General features: G+C 49.2%; 1 protein-coding gene across 4 annotated transcripts in view; it reads right to left on the bottom strand.

Annotated features, from left to right (window-relative positions):
- Positions 1-8,390: 8,390 nt before the first annotated feature.
- Positions 8,391-26,744, bottom strand: part of AMBRA1 (autophagy and beclin 1 regulator 1) — a 128,509-nt gene continuing 110,155 nt past the window's right edge. For 3 of the 4 annotated variants that reach the window (XM_084520945.1, XM_084520944.1, XM_084520947.1), the window contains 3 exons: positions 20,232-20,324; positions 18,456-18,649; positions 8,391-10,031 (listed from right to left, as the gene is read on the bottom strand). In XM_084520945.1, coding sequence (XP_084377071.1) covers positions 9,538-10,031; positions 18,456-18,649; positions 20,232-20,324 — 781 coding nt within the window. In that variant the 3' untranslated portion in view covers positions 8,391-9,537. The remainder of the gene's footprint in view (positions 10,032-18,455; positions 18,650-20,231; positions 20,325-26,744) is intronic. The other variant, XM_084520946.1, reaches the window with a different exon arrangement.

The following is a 26,744-nucleotide window of genomic DNA, read 5'->3' on the forward strand; positions in this document are numbered from 1 at the left end:
CCCATCCAAACCACTTTTGGGGCGGCCCAGAGAGCGCACACACCTTGGGAGAGTTAAATCCGGCAGCCTGCCTCCCATCCCAGTGCGCTGCCATCCCTCCAGTCAATAATCATCTGCTTTTTGTGTTTTAAAAGATCGCTGCTGCTATTTTAAGGTTGCACTCAATTTTGTCACATTCGCCATATAAGCACGACTTGGAATATTTCAATATAATTGTTGTGTTGCAGTCCCCATTCTTGCAACTCTTATTTGCTTTCTGGGTAATGGAAGGGGTAAAGTGCTTCTGAATCACTTCTTTTATACCTATTATTTAAAAAAATAAGTGGGGGGGGGAGTGGAAATGCAGCTTGGAGCTGCTTCCCCTTGTATTGTATCACCACGCTGCCGCTCCCCAGGCTGCGGCAATGCCCTGCGCAGCGGCTGGGAGCCCGGGCAGGTCCTGAGCCACAGCTCAGGTTTGGGCAGCGTGACAGAGCCCAGCCTGTGCCATGCACACAGCCTAATAGAAGTGTGCTTTTACACGCCCACGGCTTTAAACGTCCCTATTAAAAAGCTGGGCTCCCCTCAATTCGGAGCAATCGCCAGCGCTGCAGGGGCGCGGAGTGCTCCATGCATCTCACCCCAGGCAGCCCAGCTCAGCCCCCGCGTTTGGGCAGGATTTGTGCTGTTTGCCTGGCCCCGAGCCCCATTAATATTAACGCCATCCACGGTCCTGCTCACAGGGAATGAAACCCAGGGGAGAGCAGCAACCGTGCAGAAACCAGAGCAAGGAAAAAACATCTGGCGATGGCTCGGCTGACGAGAAGGTCAGCGCTATGCTTCTGTTAACGTGTGCCTCCGGGCACTGCTGCTTCATTGCCATCACGTTCAGTGTGGATTTAATGGATGAAAGTCCCCCAAAATCAGCCTGTGCTGCTCCTGGGGGAAGCCCCCCAAAACATCCTCTTCTGCAGCCTGGCCCCTCCGCAGCTGGGGGCCAGGCCACCGCTCCCTTGTCCCCATCTCAGGGCTGTGAACGTGCCCACGAGGATACATGCAGGACTCACACCTCGGGGATGTGCTGAGACACAACTCCTCACCCCTGCTCGCCAGCAGCCACCCCCCTTCCATCTCCCCCCTTGCACCTCTCACTTTTATTTCTGGCCACGTCCCCACACCCTCCACACATCCTGATTCTGCCGCTCTTCCCCTCCCCAAACACTTCAAACCTTCCCCTAAACTTCCCAGCACCCGAGGACCAGCAGGTCTGGGGTCCCCCCGTGTTGCAGGGACCTGGCCAAAGGCTCCAGGCAGAGCCGGGGGCAGAGGAGACTCAAGGCTGCAGCAGGAGAGAGCTCTGTTCCCTGCCAGCCAGGCTAATAACCTTGTATTAAATTACGGGCCCGGGCTTGTGGTTTGTTTATTTTTATTTTTTTTATAAGCTGTCTGTTTAGATTTATCAGCATAATTCCTGATAGTGCCTTGTCGGGGATCATTACGATAATCTCAGCGCGGTGCCTGCCGGGGAGGCGAGCAGGGGGTGCTGGGGAGCAGGGGACGGGGGGCAGGAGCTGCCTGCAGCCCCGGGGGGGCTGTGGGACCCCAGTGAGGGGCAGGCACACAGGACCCCAACCCCTACACGGGGACCCAGCTGCAGGGCTGCCACCGCCAGGGCAGCTCCAGCCAGGCTGGTCTTCATCCATCCTTCCCCATCCCTCCAAAGATTTTACTGGGAGGAAGAGAAATCTTGAGAGAGGGGGAGAGGGCATGCAGAGAAACCCAGAGGACGCGGTGAAGTTGGAAATTAGAAGGCTCTGTTTTGGCATCAATCCCTCACCTCCCCTTAATTCCCTGTAATTGCACCATTTGTTTGAATAAGGCTCCTCGGAGCAGAGCGCAGAAGAGGAGGAGAAAGGCAGGAGGCCCCCAGCCCAGCCAGGCGCCCCCAGCCCCCCGCAGAGCTCCGTCTGTCCTTCCAGCTCACGCGTGCAAATACACACGTGCAGCCTTCCTCCTCTTCCTCATCCTCCCTGCAGCAGCAGCCGGAACAGCTCCTGCCCTGCCCATGCCAGCAATTCTCCTGCACCAAGACCTTCGCCTGGGACATGTCCCCTCACCCCCCAGCAAGGCTGCAGCCCCCCAGGCTCATGAGAGCCCCCCCCCCCAGCCCTGGGAGAAGGGGAAAAGCAAGCGGGGAGAGAGCTGGAATGTGAAGTGCTTTGAGCATTGCCCCAGCGGGGGAGAGCAAAACCAACACCAGGAAAATTTCCCTCCTGAAAGGGAAGGGAAGGCTGTGTAGGCAGAAACAGGATAATACGTTATCAGCCCCATTAAAAGGAACCAGGTAGAAAGGCCTTCCCTAGGGGAGAGCTAATTTATTCTCTGGTTTATTATACCTCCCAACAAGAGTCTCAAATCTCTCCAGAGAGGGGAAAAAAGCACACTGCTGCTGCAAAACCACTTGCAGAGGGACTGCTCAGAGGGTCGGTGCTGCAGGGCAGAGAAGCAGCCCCGTGCTGGCACACAGCCCCATGCCTGCGACATGGGATGAGGTTGGGCTGCTCCCCTGGCCTGTCCAGGCCCAGAGTGGCAGCCCAAACTCCCCCCTGCTGTGGCGTGTGCAGGACACGAGCTGGGCTCAGCTCTCCTCCTGTGAAGCTGTGCGGCCACAGGCGTCCCCTCAGGGTAGCCGGGCAGGATCCAAGCCCCGGCAAGTGTCATCTCCAGCCTGTCCCATTCCTGTCAAGCCCATTAGCTGCGTGGGAGGCAGAGCTCCTAGGAAGAAAAACCCATTCGAGCTGATGAGCATAAGATAAATAACTGTCCAGAGGGGGTGAAAAAACAAGCAGGAGGAGGGTGCTGGAGAAAGTCCCCTGGTGGGAGGCGAGAGCCAGCAGGCAGGGGAAGGAAAGCAGGGAGAAGCCCCTGGGGCCAGAGGTGCCCTGTGCTGCTGGCCCCGCAGAAAGAAGCCACAGAAATCCCAAGGGGGAGCGGGGACACCACGCCGAGGCCCTTTTGTGTCCCTTTAGCGTGCCACTGGGGCGTTACACAGGGTGTTCCCCAAGCTTCATTTCCCTGAGTAGCCCCGAGGCAGTGAGCACCCTCAGGTGATGCTCGTCCTCCTGTCACATCAGGACCACAGCCACACTGCCCCCAGCCCCGTCTCGCTGCCACGACCTACATTCAGCATCCCCAAACACACAGCCACGCACTTAGCTGCATTAAACCCACCGAGTGCCGCACGGGGCTAATTTCTGATCAGGCTGTCACGCCGTATCACGTCAAATACCTTACAGGAGCCTAAGCGTATTATGCCGACGCAGCTACCTTTGTCAACCAAAGCTGAAATCTCATCACAAAAACAATACCGGCTTTATCCTTCTTCAGCACCTCTGGGGCAAAGCCATCTTGGGGGCTTCTCCCAGGTCACAGCACCCCAAGAGCTGCCCAAGCCCCCTGCCTGCATCCCTCTGCCCCGAGGGTCCTGCTCATCACCCCCGCAGCCCAAAATTTGCTGGCCTGGGGCTGAGCTCGGAGCCTCACAGCAGTGCAGCAGGACCAGCCTCGCTTCCTCCCTAAATGATTGCTTTAATTAGGGCTCGGGCTGATGTAGGTGATTAGTTCCACGGGAACTTTTGCAGCGGGCAGGCAGACCAGCGGCAGCCCTGTGCTGCTTTAGCATTTACATGCCTTAATGCCAGCCTCCCTGCCAGCTGCCAGTCCATCTTCATTAATCCACACGAGCCTTTCCTGAGCCTGTCTGGGGCTGAAGTGCCTCAAAAATAAATAATTGCCAATTACAGGTGCCCTGCAATGTGGTGGCAGGGCCCTGCTCTGCAGGAGAGGCTGGAGCTAACCCGTGGCCAGAGCCAGCCCCTGATGCTATCAGGGAGTTACTGGGTTATTGGGCTGGGAGCGGAGGGAGGGCACTCTGAGCTATGATGGTATCAGGGTTCCAGCACTAAACCCCAGGAAAGGCCGTGACACCAGCACCCACTGTGACCAGCTCTGGGCTCCTGCTTTCCTGCTGCCATAGCAGTGCTGGATCCATAGCACCACGTGGGTGTGAGCAGTGCCCGAGCCTAAGGTGTAGAAAGAAGTAAGCCCCAAGCACCACAAAATCCCAAGGTTTTGCACAAGCTTGCACACTGTTTCTGTAAAGCTGGATGGAGACAGGAGCTCAGTGGGCAAGCACAGAGAGCCAGAGGGACTCGGGTGCCTCCTGAGCTTCAGAAGGGGAGGGGCTTCGGTGTCCATCTCCACCAGCCAAACTGGAGCAAGGACAGAAAAAGAAACCTCAGAGGCTCCAAAAAAACCACGTCAGCCCAGAGGAGGAAGGGGCACCATAGTTAACGGGCTGGGGATGGGCTGAGGGTGTCAGCTGGAAACAAGAGGCCGTCCCCGACACGTACTGAGCACCGCCCAGGGCTGGCAGCAGTGTGACATTTGTGTGCTGCACACCAAGATCCCAATTAGAGGCGGATGGCTCACATGCTGCACGCTTTAATTAATTTGCCTTTTCCTGTTGGTGAATGACTTCTCTGACAGATTGGGACCAGCTACTCCCTGGTGAACTGCTCGTCCTTGGCCCCAGCAGCAGGGGGAGAGGACAACCCCAGGCCTTGGCCTGGGAAAGGCTGGCAGCAGCACAAGTCCACTCCTTGGCTTTGGAAAAGGCCCCAGGGGGCACCCACAGCCCTGTCGCTGGCCTGTGTGGATGAGACAAGCTGTGATGAGCAACCACATCCCTTGACATGTGTGAAAAGGGACAAAAACAGCCACTGACACTGGTGACACCAAGGAAGAAGTCTCTGTGCGCTTAGCTGTGCCCTGGCCCCTGCCCTCTTGCTCCCTTTCTGGCTGTCCTGCGGAGCTGGGGTCCCCACACCATGTGTCTGTAGGGTCACCCCGTGGTGGCCCCGAGGCTGGCACTGGTTGCTGCAAGGTCTGGATAGGCTGCACCGATGGGCTGAAGTCAACTGCATGAAGTTCAACAAGGCCAAGTGCTGGGTCCTGCACCTGGGGCACAACAACCCCAAGCAGAGCTACAGGCTGGGAGAGGAATGGTTGGAGAGCTGCCTGGGAGAGAAGGACTTGGGAGTATTGGTGGATAGTCGGCTGAATATGAGCCAGCAGTGTGCTCAGGTGGCCAAGAAGATCAACAGCATCCTGGCTTGTATCAGGAACAGTGTGACCAGCAGGGCTAGGGAGGTGATCGTCCCCCTGTACTCAGCTCTGGTGAGGCCGCACCTCGAGTACTGTGTTCAGGTTTGGGCCTCTCGCTACAAGAAGGACATCGAGGTGCTTGAGCGAGTCCAGAGAAGGGCGACAAAGCTGGTGAGGGGCCTGGAGAACAAGTCCTACGAGGAGCGGCTGAGGGAGCTGGGCTTGTTCAGCCTGGAGAAGAGGAGGCTCAGGGGCGACCTTATCGCTCTCTATGGGTACCTCAAGGGAGGCTGTAGCGAGGTGGGTGTTGGTCTATTCTCCCACGTGCCTGGTGACAGGACGAGGGGGAATGGGCTTAAGTTGAGCCAGGGGAGTTTTAGGTTAGATGTTAGGAAGAACTTCTTCACTGAAAGGGTTGTGAGGCACTGGAACAGGCTGCCCAGGGAAGTGGTGGAGTCACCATCCCTGGAAGTCTTCAAAAGACGCTTAGATGTAGAGCTTAGGGAAATGGTTTAGTGGGGACTGTTAGCGTTAGGTCAGAGGTTGGACTCAATGATCTTGAGGTCTCTTCCAACCTAGAAATTCTGTGATTCTGTGAAGGTGGGACGTCAGTGGATATGCTGGAGACAGAGCAGGAGGCCAGCAAAGGAGAGAGGACAGAAAAAGCAGGATTTACAGGACAAACGTGCCTCACCGTTTCACTGCACTGCCTGCAGGGCTTTGGCAACCCCATGTTCGGACCCAAGGGTCTCTCCTTGCCACGAGCTGCTTAGGTGGCAAGCTTGGGGTGCTGGAGCATGCATCTACTGCAGGCAGTTCCAACCATTACTTCCTCCCACTGGCTCAGGCTTCTGGCACCTTCTCTCTTCCCACCTGACCTAAGTAATCTCGTGTCCTCAGCTGTCCCCCTCCTCTCAGCTCATCAGGGCATTTGGAGAACCCTGGCTCCTCCCAAACCTGGCCAACCCACCAGTAACCTCTTTCCACACCCAGATCTAGCTCTTACTTTTGACTTGAATTCCCACCTTGAGCAGTTTCCATTTCCAGGACTTTACCTCTCACCCTGAGGTGACTCAGTTTCTTTAGTAGCCTCTTGCGAGGGGCTTTATCAAAAGCCTTTTGAAAGCTAAATAAAATTCTCCACACCGCATTTCTCCCAGGATTTTGTTAGCACATTTAAAGGCTCCTGACAAGCTAAGGCTGACGAAAGCTTTTGGTTTTTAAGATTATTTCCTGCTCCTAAGCAGCAAAGCTCTCATTTTGCTTCCTAAATTGGGCCAGCAAACGTGCGTGGCTGCGGCTTCCTCAGGCAGCTCGTGTTGAATTTCCACCTCGCTCCTGGCAGGGCATTTGCCTCCGTGCTGTGTTATCACATCATTTTTTTGGGAAGGAGCCCCTGTGCTGCTGCTGCACTTGCCCTGGAGGTGGGCAGCCCCCCAGGCCCGTCCCACACAGGGCTCTGTGCCCACCATGTCAGCTCAGGGGTGTTTGTAGGCCCACATGTGGAGGTCAGCCCAACCCTGCCCAAACCAACCACCAAAAAGCCTCTCGGGCTAAAACGTGGCAGCCCAAGGCAAGGCAAAGGAGCTGAGCTTGGCACGTTTTAGGTCTGAACTCAAAAAATAAAATGTGTCCTCTGTATAAAAGCCCACCCACTGGTTTTGTGCCCATGGCAGGACATCTACCAAGCACATCCAAGGCAGCCTCTGAAGAGCGAGCCCACCCGCACCCGCTCCTGCTCAGAGCTTGTTGAAGTCAGGCCGCAGCTGTCATCAGTCCCTGGCCCAAAGCTACAAAGCAGGTTTAGGAGAAGCATCAAAGCCTCCTGCTCTGAGGCCTCCACCAGCCTTATCTCTCATCCAGAAGAGCCTTCCCTGCAAGCCTCAAACCAAAAGCTGCTCAGGAGCCTCAGTGATGTCCCCAGGCTGACACCAAGCAGTGGCTGCAGTTGTCTCGTGCTCCCACTGGAGTTCACTGCAGCTCTGCCACCATCTCAACAGGGACAGGTCTTGACCAAGTGGAAGCTCTCAGCCGAGCAGGCTGCAGGCCCTGGTGGAGCTGTGGCACAGCAGCTTGGCCAGCATGCCCAGCCCCGGTGCACACCAGGCCTTTGAGAGTCTGCCAGCACTAGAGCAAGGCCTCCCCGAAGACCATTCCCCAACCGCGATGGAAATTTTTCTGTAGGTAGCTTGGCTCTGGCTGTGGAAATGGACATCTGTAAGCGCTCTGCAGCGCATCTACTGAGAACGGGCCTAAAGACTCTTCCAGGAATCATGCCGGGAGTGGGAACAGGAGATGCCAGGATGAGCTGAAGCAGCAGCAGTTTTTTCCAGGCTCTGTTTTTCTTTGTTTTCAAGCAGAGCAGTAAACAGTTCCGCCTAGACCTGCACCACCCTGTCTGCACAGGGCTTCAGCTGAGACAGTTCCTCTGGCTCCCCGTGTCAGCACATCCTCAGGCCAACCTACACTGAGGCAATACAGGGACGCATGAAACCTTGCTCACTGCACAAGGGAATCCCGTTTTTCAGGCTGCTCTCTTGTCAGATCAGGGATGTGGTTGGCTCAGGGCAGGTTTTAGAGCCTCATTAACACTCTGCAATGAGGCCTGGCAGCAGCTGATTTGATTTAAGGTTCATTTCCAGGCTGTGATTTAAGAGAAGATTTGCTTAATGTTCTCTAACAGACTCTTCTGACTGGGAGCCTGAGTGCTGCCTAATGACAGCCTTATTTATCGTAATGTCTTTGCAGTACAGAGTCTACAGAAGCAGGGCAGGAGCGCAGCAGCTGCTGGCAGGTGCTCAGATGGCAGGGGAAGCATCCCTCAGCACAGAAAGTGGTAACAGGCACTGGGGCATGCATTCCTTTATTCAGGACAGCCAGACATTGCATCTCCTTTCTGCTTTAAGAGGTCAGCAAGACAGACAGTGCTGCATCTTTACATTCCTTTCTGAGCAGGATGGGAGAAATACTCTCCCCTCTCTCCCTGCTGCAATACTTGAATGATGGGAAACGCAGGAGTGCCTGCTCATCTCCATACTGGTTAAAAGGCAATTTGCAATCAAGACTCTCAACTGCTCCTCTGTTTTCCCATTGTGAGCCTCCAACTCAAAGGCTGAGCCTGTTGTCCTCCTGGGAAGGGGATGATCATCATTTGACATTTGTAAGCTACCTCAAGCTTCTGAGCTGGATGTAGCTACCCCGAGGCCGATCACACAGACATCCATCACACAAATGAAGACAGCAGGTCAAGCAAGGGTTTGTCATATTTTAATGACATTGATCTTTGGTGTTTCCCTCGTTAGCACTCACGCTCTCCCCGTCCTTCCTCCACAAACCTACTAGGGATGGAGAGTTACAAACGAAAAGGAAAATCACATTTGAGACTAAAAACAAAATATCAGAGCCTTGATTTCTCCACTAGAAACTACATGTACAAGGTCAAGATTTCACATGCAACACCTTACATCACAGACCCATACCTCACACCCTGGCCTGGAGCTGAAAGACATTTCCTGCCCCCTGCCAAGGAGGTGCAGCTCAGTCCTGGCACCATGAAACCACTGGGATGGCTCATTCACGTTTATGTTGGCACAGCTTAGGATATCCTTGTGTGAACTGCATCCCGACTAGAGAGCAGTAGCCCCTGTCCCTCTACCCATTCATATAGCAGCTCTGCTTAGGTTCCTGCCAAGTACTAAACTAATTCTAAAAAGGAAGGATCCCCTCTTGCGAGCAGTTCCTGAGCCATGCAGGTTTTGACGAAGCCCAGCTCCTCCCAGAAAAGACCACAACGCAGGCAGGAAGGATCCCAGAACACCATGCTCTGAGGGGTAGCAGTGCTGAGCCATGGAGCAGGACTGTGGCCTGGAAGACTCCTCCACTCCAGCAACAGGGCTGGAGCATCACACCCAGGTTTGCCCAGGAGGACCTCCAGTCTCCAGAAGGATGCTGCAGGCCCGTTTCCTTTTCTTCACTCTACTGATCAGCCCCTGGGCATAAAAGGGCAGGAAAGAGGAAAAGACAGGAAAGGAAAAGAAAAGGAAAGAAGCTTTACAAAGGATGACACTGACCAAATTGCAGGATTAGGGCTGAGCTCAGGGGATCCCACAGGACTTCAAAATCTGCATGGGGTGCAGCCAGCATGTTTTTTTTTTTTTATAATCCTGTTAAACTATTCAGCAGCGGGAATGTTGGAAGTTAAGGTAGTATGCTTTCTTGCCCATGGCTTTCTTGAAGTTCTTATCCCTTGCCACTCACCCAGGATATAGAAACCCCCTGAACCACCAACATCCTGTCAGAGCCACAAGTCCCTACTCTTCCAGCTTCTGGCCAGCTGTGAGGTACAGGTCTCTGCTGAGCAGTACAAGGGTAGCACCAACACACAACTCATCTCTACCTGTTCCGCGACTCCCCACTGGTGCTGTCATTACTATAGAAGTTGGTACTGTCAGGAAGATGGTTATTATTAGTTAGGTCACTGTACTCAATTGGTCCCTCAGTGTCCATGGAGGACTGGGCCTGCTCTGGCAGGTCCAGGTCACCGGCGCCTTGTCCTTCACTCCCGCCAGGGGCTGTCCGCGGGCTCAGGCCGTGCTCTGACAGCTGCATAGACTCTGAAAGGATGCGTCCCTCCAGCTCAGCCGCCAGCTGCTGCGAGGTGGACTGCTGTGCTGCTGCTGTGCCCTCAGCCCCTGTGGACTCCGCACCCGTCTGAGAGCTGCGGTGGATGCGGTGACTGACGATGATGTTGTTGCCGAAGCCACCCATGGACGCCATGGTGGTGCTCTGCTCCCGCTGCACCACAGCGGTCATGCCACCTTCTGCCATCAGCCTTTGGATCCTGCTCAGGGCATCCTCCCCACTGGCCCCATACTCTGGACCTTCACCTGCAAGAGAGAGCAGAAGCAACGTTGGTGCACGTGGCAAACTACAAGACAAAGACAAACACGCTGGGTTGCTGAATCACCATGCAGCCGTGCTGGGACAGAAGACAAGATTTGCTCCAGAGGGAGCCCAATGCTTTATTTCAGTAATGTTCACTGAAGTGCCAAACAAATTCAGCACGCTCTGTCATGAAAATCTTGGCCACTCCCACAGGTATCCCTCACAGACTTGTTTGCCCAGGCCTCGAAGAGGAGGCTTCTACCTAGCCACGTGGCTCAGCCAGAGAGGAGGCAGAGGTGGTGTTCTCACAGCCGTGAGGACAGTCCTGCCACTTCCACAGAGCAGGAAGAAAAGAAAGCTCTGTTTGCGTTGCAGTAAACCAAACATTTCACCATGGTTCTCAAATGGGTGGTAATGTGTCTCACCCATCTGAGAACACCCCAGGCAAGCAACATGAAGGCACTCTCCCCAGTATGAGGGAGGACATGGGCAGCTGGCCAAGTGCAGACAGCAGCTACAGAACACAGTCTGTGCTTCCACATCACCTGTGACTGAGGAAAGATCAAGCGTTTAGTCTTCTGCTCTCCTCCACTGGTATCTTCTGAGGAACAAAATGAACAAAGATCTGGGGTCTTTGCCTACTCTGCCTCTGAGAGTTCCTTCATGGTCAGGCTGTACTGAGCTCTGAGGGAACCATTGTCAGATGCCTTAGTTGCTAAAGATTGCCTTTGAAGAAGAAAATTTCTCAGAAAGATAGCCCATGTAGGAAATTAAATCCCTGTGGCAGGAACATCCAGCCCAGTTCTGTTTCCCAGCATCCTCCTTTTGCTACAGACTTTAACCAGACTGTCTGGGGAAAACAATCTGTAATCATAAACTGCCAGAATCATTCCACAGTGGGATCCTGACTATTCTTATTAAAGAGATAAATCTCACTCCCAGCTCCATGAAGCTATCACAGTGCTGATTAGAGGAGGAGAAAACCATGAGCTCTCCTGGCACCAAGGAAATCAACACAAATGTCAACAAGGCTAGATGGAGGCAGGAGTTAAAACACAATAAAAAGAAAATGCCACATTGACTAGGAAGACAAAGAGTTTGGGACTTGGGATGGAGATCGTGTCTCCAACATGGGATCTGGGGTATTCAACACAGTCTACACCATGCTGCTACCGTTGTTTTTTGTTTTGTTTTGTTTTTTAAATAATGAACATAGTTAAAGCTGTTAACATGCATGCAGCCAGTCACTAACAGCTTATTCCCTTTCTTCTTCAGCTCAGTGCACCAAAATACCACTGGCTTCTTCCACCAGTGTAAGGCTAATCTCATCTTCAAGCAAGTCTGCTGACATACTGCCCTGCTGTAGAAATGCCGCGGATATCAAGAACAAGCTTAATTCTCACAAGCAGACTAAGTCCCTTTCTGCTAGGAATGTAGTAAGCCTGCTGTATCAACCATACGTACAGCAGTGACACAGCTCCTTGATTTAGAGCATTAGCGAGACCACAGACACCAGTAACCACATGAGAATTTGGAGCAGAGCCCAGCGGATCGTGCAAGAACAACCTTCTGGGCAGAGCCTGGCCAAAAACTAGCAGAGAAATCCTGTCCAGGACATGGTTGGTGCATGAGCTAGGAACCAGGCTGACCAGCGCGAACAAGACTGAGAACAGAGGAGACTATTATAGGACTGGAAACTTGAGCGTGAAAAACATGAATGCCAGAGGATATTGGAGCATTAATCATGAGCAGGAGTAAGTGGAAGGTTTGAGAAGCGTGGTTTTGAATTCAGTCGTCGTTTCCTTCTGAGGGCATAGTCGTAAGCACTTTGTTAACAACCATCTGGCCAGGCCAGACAGGAAGCTTGAGAGAGCCAAGACGTGCAACCTGGTTTAGAGGCTTGCCAGCCTGCCCTATCTACGCAAGCCCTGGACCAGCAGGTACTGTGCTCTTGACAGATCGCTTGCTCTGAACTGGCCCATACAGAACTGGAGCTGTGAATCAGCAAGGGTCCCTGGACAGTGTCCCTTAACATCACAAACATGTGCTTCACGAGGGGAGCCCATGCAGACAGCACACACCGCAGCACCCCCTGCTGCTCCCTTCCCCTTAATTACCATGTGTTGTGGCGGACTTGCCAGTTGAGGTGGCTGCCTGCTCAGAAACCAGGCAAGGGCTGATGCCACAGGAGGAATCAGCAAGTCCCAAGCCTTCAGGTTATGGGGACAGAGAGACAGCAGTATTGGAAACGCCAGCAAGACAGACCAAAGGTCAGGAGTGAGCCTCACCATTCAAGCAGCCACAAAAGCACCTCTGCTCTGGGGGCTGGGGAGCTGTCCTCCCTTTCCCCCCGCCCCTCAGGTTCCAATTTTGGCTGACTGGTTCGGAGCACAGCTTCCTGAGTGATTTGCCTTGAGCTGAGCTACAGCACAGATTCCTGCACAGACCATTTCCACTGTCTGAAGCCTCCCACACATGTTCTTCTCCATGCTGCCAATGCAGACCACACTAGCCCTCAGCACGAGTGAAATGGAAGCTAACTTCCATTTAGTGGAGGTTCAGGCTACATACGTGGGCACTTACCCAAAACAGCAGCAGTGCTGTAAAACCCACACCTGAGGTCGCCAGAAATTCCAACTTGCTGCAGTGGCCAAACTCCATTCTCTGCTCCACCAGCTGAACAAAACCAGGACAGAGAAAAACCTGTGCTGGTGATACTTTTTTTTTTTCCTCTCTCTCCAGACTCCAAGGGTTTTAAGCATAACCTGAGCTTGTGTGGGATGAATAATCCATGTGACAGCATCTCTCATTCTCCACTCAGAAAAGGCAATTCCTCTTCTCTCATTTTATGCTCAGAACTACATTCTCTTCTTTCAAGCCCTGTAAAATCCTTCATCCTCAACTCACTTTCTTCTAAGCCTACCTTCTTGGGCCAGGAAAATAGAAAAATAATGCAGAGTACTAAAGACAATGTCCAGACAACTGAGCTAACCAGTTCCAGAAACAGACTGTGTGTGAAGTACCATAAGACCTGGCAATTTGTCCTCCGCCCCAGCTGTCCCTACGTCAGAATCCATCACAGGGCAGTGATCTCAAAAGTCTCCAAGTTCTGGCCAAGGATACTCAAATTCTGTGCCTGACAGCACAGAAGCTCATCACACGTTGTTCCCTCCCATAACACAAGTATTACTATTATGTCTACTGGGCTGCTCCTAGAACCATTTTATACTCTTCCCAAAGTAACCTCTCCAGAGTTCCAGAACCCCATAAATCTCACAAACACATACCAAAACTTATCCCACAGACCAGTGGATTTCTGTCACTCTAGGTGACTGGCTCCAACAATTACCGAAATGATAACTAGGATACCCTCTAGCTAACGCATCTGTCTTCAGAAGCCCTCTACCACACCACTCCAGCAAAACAGGACTTGGGTACGGAAGACTACAAGGGCAAAACAGCCACCAACCTTTCAACGGAGCTGGGCATAAGACACAAGGAGCAGTGCATAAGGAACATTTCCATTCTTTAACAAAGTGAACTCTGCCACACTTACAGGCAACAGGACATAAGTTCTAAGTTACCTGTGGACACGGAGAACACACACCTGATAGAGCAAAGCCCATAGAGGCAAAGGTGAGATCAGGCTCATCTGCAGCTGGTATCACTCTTCAAACTTTTCCTATTCTCAGCCTTCCTCTTTCTAAAACAAGCAGTAGTTAGTAGCTATGCTTGCAAACAAAGCTACAAAATTAGTGTTAGAACTGCAGAGACGTCTAAGTCTTCAGAGTACATGGAACAACAGCTCTGAGGTGTGAGCTGACCCACTAATTCAGATGCTCAAAGATAAAAATATCAGCACTTTTAAATTAATTCACTCCTTGCAGGAGAGGAAAGGGAGGGTCACAGCTCTGCCTAACCAGCTACAAATAATCACATCTCTCTTAGTGCAAGAAGAAATACTACCAGTTACTTTCCTCCCCAACCTAGCTCAGAAGCACATTCACGCTCCCCTTCTGAGGTAGCTCATCTACATAGAAAAGGCACAACTGCTTCGACTTGTAACCAATTTCTTAACAGCATCTCACCTTGGTGATTTGTAGAGTGAAACTTGTTTTTCTAATTAGAGTTTAAAAATTGCTCTATAATTTAATCCCAAGAGAGCGAAGTACTTGAAGTACTTAGCAGTGCGAAGGCTTGCACAGTACCCGACGCTATTTTTTAGTGAGCACTTTTCAGAGGGTTTTAAAGAGAAACCGAACTTCAGAGCTCTATAGGGCTTGTAAAACATTTTACAGATTTGCAGTTCTATAGGACACGTGACGTTTTACAGATGGACAGACAGATGAAAGGTTAAGGGATCTACCCACGTTTCTGCCTGGAGAATGAGAAGCAGATCTGGAAATAGATCCGTGGTGTCCTGGATCCCATTTGTATGGTTCCCACACTAATCCCCAAAAAGTCACATTACATCTGACAAGAGCATTGCAGGAATGAGTGCAGCTAATTCAAACCAGCATGTTTCTTTGTGAAACACGTGAGACTCTGCTGGGGTCACAGTATTCCTGCCCATGCAGGTCACAGCACGTGTTCCTGATGTCTCAGATCAAGCATATTACATTGCATCTAGGCACACTGACTGCTCATAAATGCTGTTTAGGCATCCTCAGGATGCTCTTTTTGTACCACGAAAGTTTCACCTGCATGTGGTCGCTTTTCACTACTATTTGAACAGAATGAATCCCACAACCCTTTTTCCTCCCAAAAGCAGCAGCAGCAGCCTCTGAAAGCAGTTGGACAGGACAGAAGTGTGCACTGGCCAGGGAATTTAACCTATTCAAGTAGGTTTTTAAAAAAACTTTATATGGCAACAGTCAATGTGTTGATTCCTCAAAGACAGGCAAAGTAGCAATCCACTGATGGCTATGTAACTGGTGCCTACTTGCACAACGAGCATTTAACTAGCTATCCGAATTTTAAGCCCCAAAAATAATGCAGATGATGGGAACGAAGATGATGGTCACTCAGGTATTTTTACTAGTTTTGGAAATACCTCTTTCCTCTTTTCTTTAAAAAAAAAAAATGGATTATCTTGAAGCTCTATCAATACACTGTCAAGAGCCAAGGACAGCGCGGGCACACAAACGGGCAAGCATGTGCAAAGACCCCTTCACCTCGGCCTGCCGCACCTTTTCTTTCCATAACTCCATCCCCTGCCAGCTGCTGCTTGCAGCACACTCCACACGCCTCAGCAGTCTGAGCAAGTGTCAGCCACAGCATGACACAATCTGGGCTGGGAGTTACTATTTCTAAAGGTTAAAGAGAGGTCATTAACACTCAAAGAATCTTGCTGGTTTCGAGTTAGATTTAATTTGCCAGTTGAATACACATCCTTCCCCATCATGACTGTCCATTTGCGAGGGAAAATGTAGTATAATGCCCAACAGATTGTTTCTAATTAAGAGTGCCTCAAAGTTACAACTCCATCACGATTTCCACTGTGTCTGTCAGCTTAAAAGAAAGTAGGAGACAACTGAAACATTGGTTTAGGAATTTCTTAGTACCTCTCAGCTTTCCACACAAATCTAACTTTGCTTGGTTCATGTGTGGCTGGTGAGCAGAGCTCACAAGGCAGCTATCAACTGCTGTAAAACAAAACGATACAGACATTAGAGGGATTCACTTCTAATAAAGTCATCATATACTCATTCCTCCAAAGGAGGTAGAAAGATAATCAGAACAGCAAAGTCCCCGCAGAGCTTTGCATGAGAAAAGGAAACTATTTATACCAGCACAGAGCTTAATTAGATTTCTGATGCAATTCTGCCTTTTTTTTTCCTGTACAGTAAGCACATATCTGCAAGAAATGCCCTGATCCAGAACTCCCCACAAAAGTAGAGCTGACAGGACGCAGGACATAAGCCCACTCTTGGGGGGTAGCACCAGTCCTTGTTTTTATTTTTTAGTACAACATTCAGGGATTTTTTTTTCCTTTCTTCATGATGAAGTGATAACCAAAGCACTTTCCTTTACATCACTCAGAATCACATCTGATTTATCCATTTTGCTGCTGATAATGCTGCTAAGCCCTTACATAGTGATTTACATCTTCAAAGCCCCATACAAAACACTAATTAATCTTCACAGCCCCTGGTGCACTGTATGGGAAGATTTATTCCCATTTGATAGATGATTAATAGTTTGCCCCAGGTCACACACCAAGTTAGTGGTAGCACACTTCTTTTCTTTGAATATTCCTGGCATCTAGATCCTGCTATTAGTGAAACTCTGTTTACCTTCAACAGGGCAAAGAGTTATGGCAGATACAGTGGGCAAATTAACCATCACAAAAGCAGCATCTAATCTAACCTGTTTAAATGCACTACATGCATATTAAGAGATTATGATGCTGGAATAAAGGTAAACGTAACGCCACAGCAAGCTCAATAGGGCTCAAGCTGTACTAGTGTGAAACAATAGGACCCTTGGATGAACCATACCACTGATGTCACACGTCCCTGAGGTGGTAGACAGAGTAGCTGAACAAGCCAGTCCATCCAAACTTGTCTTTCCGTTTCACAACAGGTCCTCATGCTATTCCTCTGTCAATAATTGCAGTTGTATTTGGATCCTAAACTCTCCTCATAGTTAATCTCTTCACACGTCCTCAACTGCATTAACTCTCCCTGTTTTGGCACAGGAATTTCCACTGAGAAGGTAAATAGCGAAATAATTGATCAACCAAAACACATGAATCATCTCCAGTGCATGCGCCTGTCCTGGAAAAAGCCTCCTTTGTTCTGAGAATCCATATAGTAGACAGGGGAGTGACAGCCCATTTTGCATGTAAAGCCACTTGTGGAAGGATATATGGTAAGTCTGAGCCAGAGACCTCACCAGTTATGGAACCTGACAACCTTCTTCTAAGCAAGAGACAGACAACAGGAAGCCTCCATCATTTGCTTGCTATCTACACTCCTTTTCTTTCACGTGCTCTGTGTTTTGCCCCACTGTGCATAACTTGCCCAAGGCACTAGTTAAGAACAACCTTTCCTCATCTCACTAACAGGTATAGTTACAAGCCACGTTCTAGATCTGCAAATTGAAAGGCTAATTAAAGAGAATGAGGACGTGAAACTTTCAGATGACTGCAGAACAGCAGCTGTGGGAGGAAGCCACTGGAGAAGTCCTCTGATTTAATAGAGCAGAGAGAGGCTGCAGCATCAGCCATCGCTGCATTGATGCAGGAAGGTCCCACAGCTGCTGCATACCCTATGTACCCCTGTTCTCGGTCTGCATACTACATTCAGTGGAAGAAACAGTTCCCACAAGATCGACACTTGTCCAGACATCCTATGTTCCAGCCGAATTCACACGCCCTCAACTGCATTAACTTTCTAGAGAGGTTAATCCCAGTCCTGCTGAGATAAGCAGATGGGAAACCCCACAGGTCAGGAATTTGTCGTTTAACTTTGAACACAAGAGCCAAGATCAGAGAAACACAAAGCCTTATCCCACATGCTGGATGCTGCACAGCAGCAATTGTGGAAGAGTTGCAGGCTGACAGGGATCTCCCAGAATGACAGAGCTCAAGCATACAGGCACGAAGAGGTAAGTCGTGGGGCTGCTTTCCAAAGCCCAATGAGTTCATCATGAACCAACACTTTCAAAATTGCATCTCTGATTTTCTCTGCCTTTCCCATATATAAAGTGCCCAATGCATTCCTAGCCCAGCGTCCAGAGCACCAAAGCACCGTGGTACAGTAATAGAGACAGGAAGCCTGGACAAGATCACCATGCTTTCAAAAAATTGGTGATTTGTTACCATAAAGGAATTGCACATCAGCTTCTTACAGCTCTTTACATGCTAATAAATTTTCCGAGACTGGAAAACATTAGAGATGTTTTTGAACAGCTGAGCTGGACACTCATCAGTCTTCGTCAATCATAGTAAACAGAATACTCGTACCTGCTTTGTAAGAAGTAATTTACAGTATTTTATTTTGTATCCAGAGGCTGAGTTTGTGAAACCTACATGGGTTTTAGGTGCAGAGGTTGAAAGACCAAGCCAAGCTCTAACAGAGGCAGAAAGGATGATTATTAGCAGTCTGCAGCCTTACTAATGGTTACATTTCAGGAGATTTGTAAGGAGTGATGCCAGTACAACTGACTTTACAAAGATGCAATGATCTGGAGAGAAGTTCATTTTGCCCTGTAAAAGCACATGAAAAAGACATCCTTTCTATTTGTACGGATGGAGATTCATTGAACTGATCATCTTGGTCTGGCTACACGTAAATTAGGCTAGACAAATCATTGTTGAAGAGATGTAAGTGTCCAAATGGACCACATGATGTGGAACCTACGTGAAAACTCCTCACCCACCAAGTAAACTCTGTCAAATAAGTGACTGATTGAGCTCCTACCTTCCCCAGTCCCTGCAGAGGCGGATTCCTGCTCCTGTACCTCCCTCTCTGTCTGAGTCTCCGCATTCTGCAGCTGAGGCGCCAAGGTCTGGGTACCCTGCGAAGTCACAGAGGTGGGGGGATTTCGGGGTTGCAGGCCTATGGCATTCATCAGGCCCATGTCCCTGTCTGTCCTCCATGTGGCTCTGCTGGTTCTGAAAAGAGAGAAAAACAAATAAGACCGGGAGCATTGGAGGCAATATGCCCCAGCAAGATGGAAGCATCCATCTGAGCCTCCACTCCAACCACACACCTGCCAACCACTGAGCAGAAAGGGGCAGGAGGAAATCACCACCTGCACTTACATGCAGACTTCCCTCTGGCTTCAGCTGGCTGGTCTCCTGTTTTAAGCTTTCAGTCCACTCACCCTTCCACAGAAGCAGTGTGTCTGACAGGCATAGATAGATATCCCTGCAGTATCACAGGCTGTAGAACAACTTGCTCTTGGGGTCACTGAGTTAAGTCGACAACACAAATGCAGCGCAGGACCATAAACACACACACAGCTTCCCTCTGCACGTCAGCAGGACAGTTTCAGCTCCCGAGGACACAGCCTGTATCCCTTCCCTCCTTTGGACCTCCTAGTTTGTCAGCATCACACATGAATGCACTCTGGCAGGCATTTCTGCTCGTTCCAGTCAGACGAGAAATTCTCTGTTCTCCAAAGTAAATAACAGGAACCGCCTCAAGGCTCATTAGCTTCTTCTCAGAGACAAACAGTTGAAGTGTATTCAACTACAAAAACTGAATATTGGCAATGCTTGGATGCTCTTTCCAAAACTGACCTCTGGCTATAAGTGCTGGGAATGGTAAGGAGTTTCTAGGAAAGACTGCCTCATCACAATCTACATTCTATCATAAGGTTTTGAAACCTACCACACTTTATCTTGCCCTCTCACAGGGAGATAGTTCATTCTCGAGCAGTGTTTCTGCCACTGATACCTTAGTCCCCTAAAGAGGGGATGGAGCTCTCACCCTTCAAGCTGTTCGGAGCAGCTTACAAGACTGATATGCGTTGTCAAAAAAGGCAAGTAATGGCAATATCCACTCATGTGGCAGAGAAAGAATCTCTGCTTGTTAATTCACCCTCAGTCAGGCCAGGGCTGTAGGACAGAACAGGCACAGGCTCATAACTTCCTTGGGATCTTGGAGCTCATAGTTCAGAAACAGGACTGCCACCCTTTTGTCAAGAACAGTTGGCCTAAGGAGAAGTACTCTTGACTGGGGAAATAAGCATGGTGCTGCTTATTTCTCTCATCTCTAGGATAACTAATGGGTGCATCACTGGGTAGACTGGATGAAACAGCCAGCAGGGTTCTCAAGGGATTTAGCTTTATTTTCAGAGTTTAGTCCCGAGAAACAACTGTCCCATGACTACACACCAAAAAGATGAAAATCAGTCACAAGGGCAACCTGTTGGATTTGCATTCACTTCTGCAAACCATCACATTCTTCAGTTTATCCTCAAAGGCACCATTTACTTTGCAGAGTATCTTTGATGCTTCAAGCCCCACATGTTCCTTCCACAGCTTTCTCAAGGATGCTGCTAAGGCCATGGATGACATGTACTTCACTATCACTGGCAGCATCCTGGGGCACTGAATGCTGCTAGCAGCATTTCAGATGGCCCAACAAAGCAGTACCAAAGAAAAAAAAGGGGAAAGAAGTGGTGCTGTCATATGTAATGAAGACAGCAGAAAGGGTCAGCCTACTCTAACCCACGCTCAGGAGACTCACCCAGGCCGCTCAGTGCTCCTGCTGCTGGAATGCACAGTGAAGACATTCTCGTTCTGCTGGTCCCAGTGGTACTCAACTCCAGAGTTTAAGGCCCTTGAAACAACAAAGAAGAAAAGATACATCAGTACAGCAGGACACTATTCCATCCAGCATGCATTACACCCCCATAACATTGAGGACAGTGTTGATTCCTGACCCACAGAGACTGCAGATCTAGCTCAGTTCATGTCTTCATTACAAGGGCGCATCATCACTTGCGAACACGGAGTACTGCACTACCCAGATAGCTCTGGAATATCCCATTCCCATTCATTTCAATTCAATATTAGCACTGAAGCAAGGCACCACGAATGGAGAGATTTTCAGGAAATGAAGACATACAACTGTGTGTATAAAATCAGGTTACCGTACCTCCAAGTGACTAAGCAAAGAATTGGAATGGGAAGACCAATTCTCTTTGCGGTGCCTGCCAGCATTTCCTGCGCTAGGTAATGCTAAGTAAAATACTGCTCTGTATTCTACATTTAGTTTCTTTGCGAAAGGTTCTCGCTCTTTCTACCTATAAATAAATCTCTACACAGCCTTCCCACTGACAGTCACTGCAGAACAAGGGCAGATGCAGAGGATATTTTTGTAAATTTTCACAAAAGAGTTTGTGCTGGATCAACTGTGTCTGTACCGGAGAAGTCCAAAGCTTCAATTTTACAGCTAATGCTACTAAGTTTAGCAAAACATCAATGCTTTGGCAAACTTTCACAATGCATTTCCTAAAAAGCTGTGTAAATCCAGGGCTGGCTAATCACCTCACACAAACAGGGAAGGTCAACAACATATCGTGAATCACCTCTCCACTGCTGAAGACACTAAGCTGTCATAACCGTGATGCTCTAAGTACACCTCCCACAACTTCTGAGGCCCAGTAGCTCTTCAACTGGAAGACAGCGAATCCAACTTACTCTATGCCATACACGATGGAGCCCTTCTAGTCACGTAAGAGCCCCCATCTTCTCTTACAGGATCAAAGTGATTCACTGTGGGATTTGGCCTAGTCAGCCTAGAAGCCCTGCTCCCACAAAATGCTAGAGCATGGACACGACTGTAGTTATCTGAAGTCTGGGATAACAGAAGGGACATAAATATAAGCCTAAGAGTCATCCACAAGGCTTTGTAAGGCCACTCCCTCCACAGAATCCAAAATGCAGCGACAGGACCTTGCTTGGGAAGGATCCTTTGGGCAGACGAGCCATGGCAGTAAGAGTAGCTCCCAGGACCCCAGGACCCACGCTGCAGGAGTGCAGCCAGCAAGGTGTGTGTGGGACCTTCATAAAGTGCCCTCACTGTTTGCCTGGCTGATCAGCTCAGGAACAGGCCTCCCGCCCTATAGTCACTGGTTATGCTGTAAGGAAAATGGTCTCAGATGACAGAAATACGCGCACAGACAGGCCAGCAGCTCAATACACACTTGAGAAGCAGGGAGCACCTGAGGCTCGTGGATCCCGATAAGCTAAATGAAGACAGAAAGCAGGGGGCTCCCTAGGGCACTAGGAAGCCTCGTCAGCAAGTTACACAGTGAGACAAGCAGAGGGACACTCTAAACCAAGAAACAGGCACATGCTGTACAGTGTGAGAGATGTCCCACCTACTGCTGCGACCCACCTCCAAAAGCCCTGTGGGGGCTGAATTAGCATGGGACTGGCCTCACGGGGAATTTCTACAAGGGGTTTTGCCATGCCGTGCTGGTATACCAGCTCCCTGTGAGCTGGCCTGAGGATTTCTAAGCAATGCTGTGTACTGGCTGCTGGACTGCAGATTTGTCCCCACTGGTGCTAGCTACAGAAAACAGGTAGAAAGATAGCAGTGCTGTGCGGTGGTCACCTAAGGAGGTTAAAAAAGAAGTCCTGCATAGGCAGAATGGATGGCATTAAAAAGCTGGACTAGCATCACCTCTCAGGGCAAGAACAAAGGACACACCCAGAATCTAAAGAAAGGATCTAGGACAAGTAGTTGGTAGGTTACGGCTCAGGCACAAACAAACAGTGTATGTACATATATATGAAGGCACACGTTGTCCCTGTAATGAGAAGTCTCAGAGCTGCATCAAGAACCCCAGCTTAGAAGAGGCAATAGTAGAGCTGAGTCTGCTGGAGGCCTCGGGCAAGGCTGATGGGGTAACAGCACCCCAGGTCAGGACCAAGCTGGAGAAAATTAGGTCAACAGAACCACGCACAGAGTCTACAGGAAGCAATAATTACTTTTTTTTTTTTTTTTTTCTGTGCTAACCCTGTGCTGCATGAAAGCAGCTGCCAGGGAGATACAAATTTTCAATGACTTTGGAGTTCACTGACAGATGGTAACCTGCTGCTGCACACTTACCAGTCCCTCTCTGGCTGTTCATCCTCTGCCCAGTTCACTGAGATCTGTCACACTTTGCTGTCTGCAAAGCAACACAATCCCTCGGCAAGGGAGACTTTCTGACCTGGTAGTCAAATTTTCCAGAAAAAGCCTGGTTTCCTTGGCATCTGCAGCTGTTATCCAACAGAGGTGAAGTGACCCCATGCTCTTCCCCTGTACCCTCCACACTTCATGCTTTCCGAAGTATAGACACAGTCCTCACAGCCGCAAACACAACTCACATTCCTCACCGAGCGTCCATGTGCTCTATATGGTTTTGTCAGCTCCCACCTCTAAAACCCAGAAGACTGCAAAGCTTTCCCTAAGCTAAATCACGAGCTGGCAATACTGAGTTCTCCCCTTCCCACAAACACCATGGGTACATACTGCACAGAAAGCTCAGATCCTGCATGTGCATGCACACATACACATTTTGAGTCTGATTCATCTCACTTTTACAAAAGCATCATGGTACCAGGCTGACAAACAATGCAAGGTTAAATACTTCTTCCCTTCTCCCACCCGTTCTGGGGAGGCACGTTGCTGTACAGTCAGGTTGTCGTATAGGAAACTCCATTCCAACTCTTTGCTGTCAATTCACACCTTTCCCTGGACAGCAAAATCAATATCCATTCCATTGAATACATGACTTTGCACACAGGTTTTAAATGCTGCCATTTATCAGCTATGTTTCACTGCCAGGGACCTACTTGCTATTCATTTACTGCCAGAGAATCGAGGATTTTGCTTTCCTTTCCCAGGAGGAAGACCTGTGGCAGCCAATGCCACTGCTCTCTTTGCTGATTCTGGGGATGCTTAAGCCAAGGTCACTAGACCTAGTTGCGATGGGAGTTCAGCCTCTTCACTACCACTCTCACCTGGCTTTTTAGTGTAGACTGAGTACGTATGTCTACCTGCAGGGCCAGAAAACTGGCTGAGAACAGACAGTGGGCACTCCCCACTGCAGCAGCAAGCATCTTCACTGCTGACCTTCAGCAGACCCTTCCTCCACCAGGGCCAACCAAACAACCTGCCCTCTCCCAAGTCCACTTCTTGTAAATGACTTTGAGCGATAAAGCCCTCAGCATGATCTTCTTTCTTGCAAGTACATACACCTCTGACCTGGCACCCACAGCCATAAGGCAGATATCCAGCTTGCTCCTGATTAAGCCTTCCAGCCTTTGGATGACTGAGACTATGCTATGGGGGCTTCAAACTGCATCAAGGTACAGAGGAGAAAACAAATGTCTGAACCTACTAGAGGGAGTTAGCTGAGCAGTATCATTTATACAAAGACCACCATTTCTTTTCTTGATTAGCAGAGATTTCATCAAAGAAATGCCACTATTGTATGGGTTAAGTGTCAGTTTTAGGACCATGCTTGCTTTAGTAATTTGCTCAGATATTTGTACTTTAAACTAATACAAGTACATAATATATGACAACCACAAGTACCTTCGTTTAGAACAGATTTTCAATTAAGCTTAAAGATTTGCACTGGCTTAACCACACCTATTTAAAACAGTGCAATCTCTCTTGGCAGAAAATCTAAAGGTTTTTTTAACACCCTTTGCAAAATATCACTTGATTTTTTTGTAAATTAGCAAGCCTTTTGCAGCACGTTTCCCAGGAGATTTGCAAATCAAGGCCTAACTATTCATTTCACAGAAGCAGAGCTTACACTGTAGAAATGAATATTTTTCAGGTAATGGAAGCATTTAACTTTTGCTCCATCAAGCTCTAGGCTTGGAATGCTGGAAGCCCTTTACATTTTCCAGGGCATAAGGTAGAAGCTCTGTGGAGCATGGAGCATGTTGCCACTTGGCTGGGGATGCAATAAGGAGGACATATACTGCCAAGGGCTTCAGAGTGAAAAATTGCAATTCTCCACACTGTGTCAGTCATGGACAGTGAAGTCCACTAAGTCAAGCTCTTTTTTTTTTTTTTTTTTTCCTCCTCCTTCTTATGGCTCTAAGCTCTTTAAGCCCTCACTGGAAATTTCCATTAGCTTTGTTAAATGCAGAGCTGCTCTGAGACAGGCTTTCCCAGCAGGAATCCGTTCCAAGGTGGACTTTTCCTTCACGCCTCTGTCCAGCTCATGTCGTTAATGAGCTTGAGGAAGATGAAGGGCACAGACTTGCACGCTTTGCTGAGAGCTGAATAAGGACTTAGCACGGAGCCTGCTAAGTACCAAGTGCCAACGGGTTCAGTAGCACAGCCTCTCCCTCTTCATGGAGCTACGCAGCTCAGGTACAGCCCCCTGAAGAACCTAGGATCAATCTCTAGGAATTAATGACAAAATTATACCTACGAAACAGTACTTACTGCACTGGCTTAACCAACGTTTGAAAAGTAAACTGACAAAGCACGGGTCAGCACAAAGTGACTTAGACATCTGGGTAATGCCCCGTCTGGAATATTCAAAATCAGGGGTTGAAGAGGAAGAGGAGGAGGAGGAAGGATTAGAACACAAGTTCTTCAACTCAGCCATAAAAGTAAATCTCAGCAACAAGAAGGCAAGACAAAGAAATCAGTTGCAAGCATGGTATGGATGTCCACAAAGGCATAAATAACATTTGTTTACTGTCTTTTCACTTAAGCCATCCCCAATACTGAAGAACGTACCAGTGGTGGCCAAATGCACTGCTCTTTCAAATCCTGCCACATGGGAAGGCCCAACAGCAGCACACTCGTCTGCAACAGCACTGAATTAATTTTTGGTTAAGACGTTATTGCTTGCAATCCCTCCCATCTAAAAGTATTGTGGAGTAGACCTTCTGGAAAGCAAAGCCATAGAGCACATAACTAGGTGAATATCTGATTTTCATGCTGCCAAGGCTCACTTTCTCCATAAAATAAGTTACTCTTTAAAGATGATTTCTCAGATATACTGTTCATTCAAGACCATTAAGAGCCATCATAGAAACCCAGGTTAGTTTACAGAAGATTTGAATTCCCTATGACAATTTTCCTCCCTTTGTTTAAACTTGCCATTCTTAAACCATTCGAACTGTTTCAAGGAAATATATGGGGAATCACGGAGAGCAAGGTGACGCTATGTCAAGGACAGGAATTCATTGTCCTGCTTGGGAAGGAAGAAGCAGTGCATAGTATCCTGTGCAATGCAATGCTCAGCCAGATTCCAGTTGCATCCTTGTCAGTAGCTCATTCTCTCTTCCAATGTGTGCTGATCAGCACAGCAAGCCCCCTCCCTGGCTCCCATGATTAGCTAGGCAACACTGTTGTCAGAATAAGGCCAAGTTTGGCACTCCCAGCAGCTGCCTAGGTAGGAAAATAATCATTTCTAACACCCTAGTTCATAAATATTTAGCTTTCTGTGCATGCAATGAACCACATGCAGAGACAGATTCAAGCAAAAACTGGCTGCAGCGCAACCTGTATTGAACCAGCACGTGGGATTCCTGGAGCAGCTCTGCTGGGCAGTAATTCTCTTTGACCAAGGAAGAGGTGGCAGCTTCACTAGAACCTGCCTATTTCAGAACACTCCCACAGAGTATACAGCCCATGTGTGACTAGCTGGGGAAGAGCACGAGGCTGAGGATAGGAATTCCTAACAGGATAAGTCACAGAAAACAAGAGGACTGCAGTTTAAGGTATTTAACTGATGTGTGAAATTATCCTATTCATCACTTTGAGGGGAGCAAAAGAAAGGTCAACTTCTTCTCTGAAGCTAGCAGCAGGTGCGTTTTCACTGTGTAGATCCCTCCACTCAAACAGCCTGCTAATTTTCCAGAATTCCGCAAGCTTCGCCTGCCTGGAAACCAGCAACCATGCAGAAACACATCCTGACACCTACTTGAATTGCTAAAGGTGCTGCAGAAGCAGGACAGCAAGCAGCTTGGTGCAGCTGGTAGCCACGTGCCTGCTTCAGGGATGATGCCAACTTAACTCAGAACGCTGTGCAAGATGACTGGTCCAGTTAATTTATTTGATTGTGCAATCCTGCCAGCTAAGTTAAATATGGGGATTCTGAAGAAACTCCCTTCAAACTCACACCATCTAAATGAGGTCAGTCTTATAAATCTGGAAACACCAGAGCCTAATAACACTTTCCTGTCTCAACAACAGGAATATACATGAGTTTGTTCTGCCCAGCAGTGG

This window comes from Aythya ferina (assembly GCF_964211825.1).
Source record: "Aythya ferina genome assembly, chromosome: 5".
Classification (NCBI taxonomy): domain Eukaryota; kingdom Metazoa; phylum Chordata; class Aves; order Anseriformes; family Anatidae; genus Aythya; species Aythya ferina.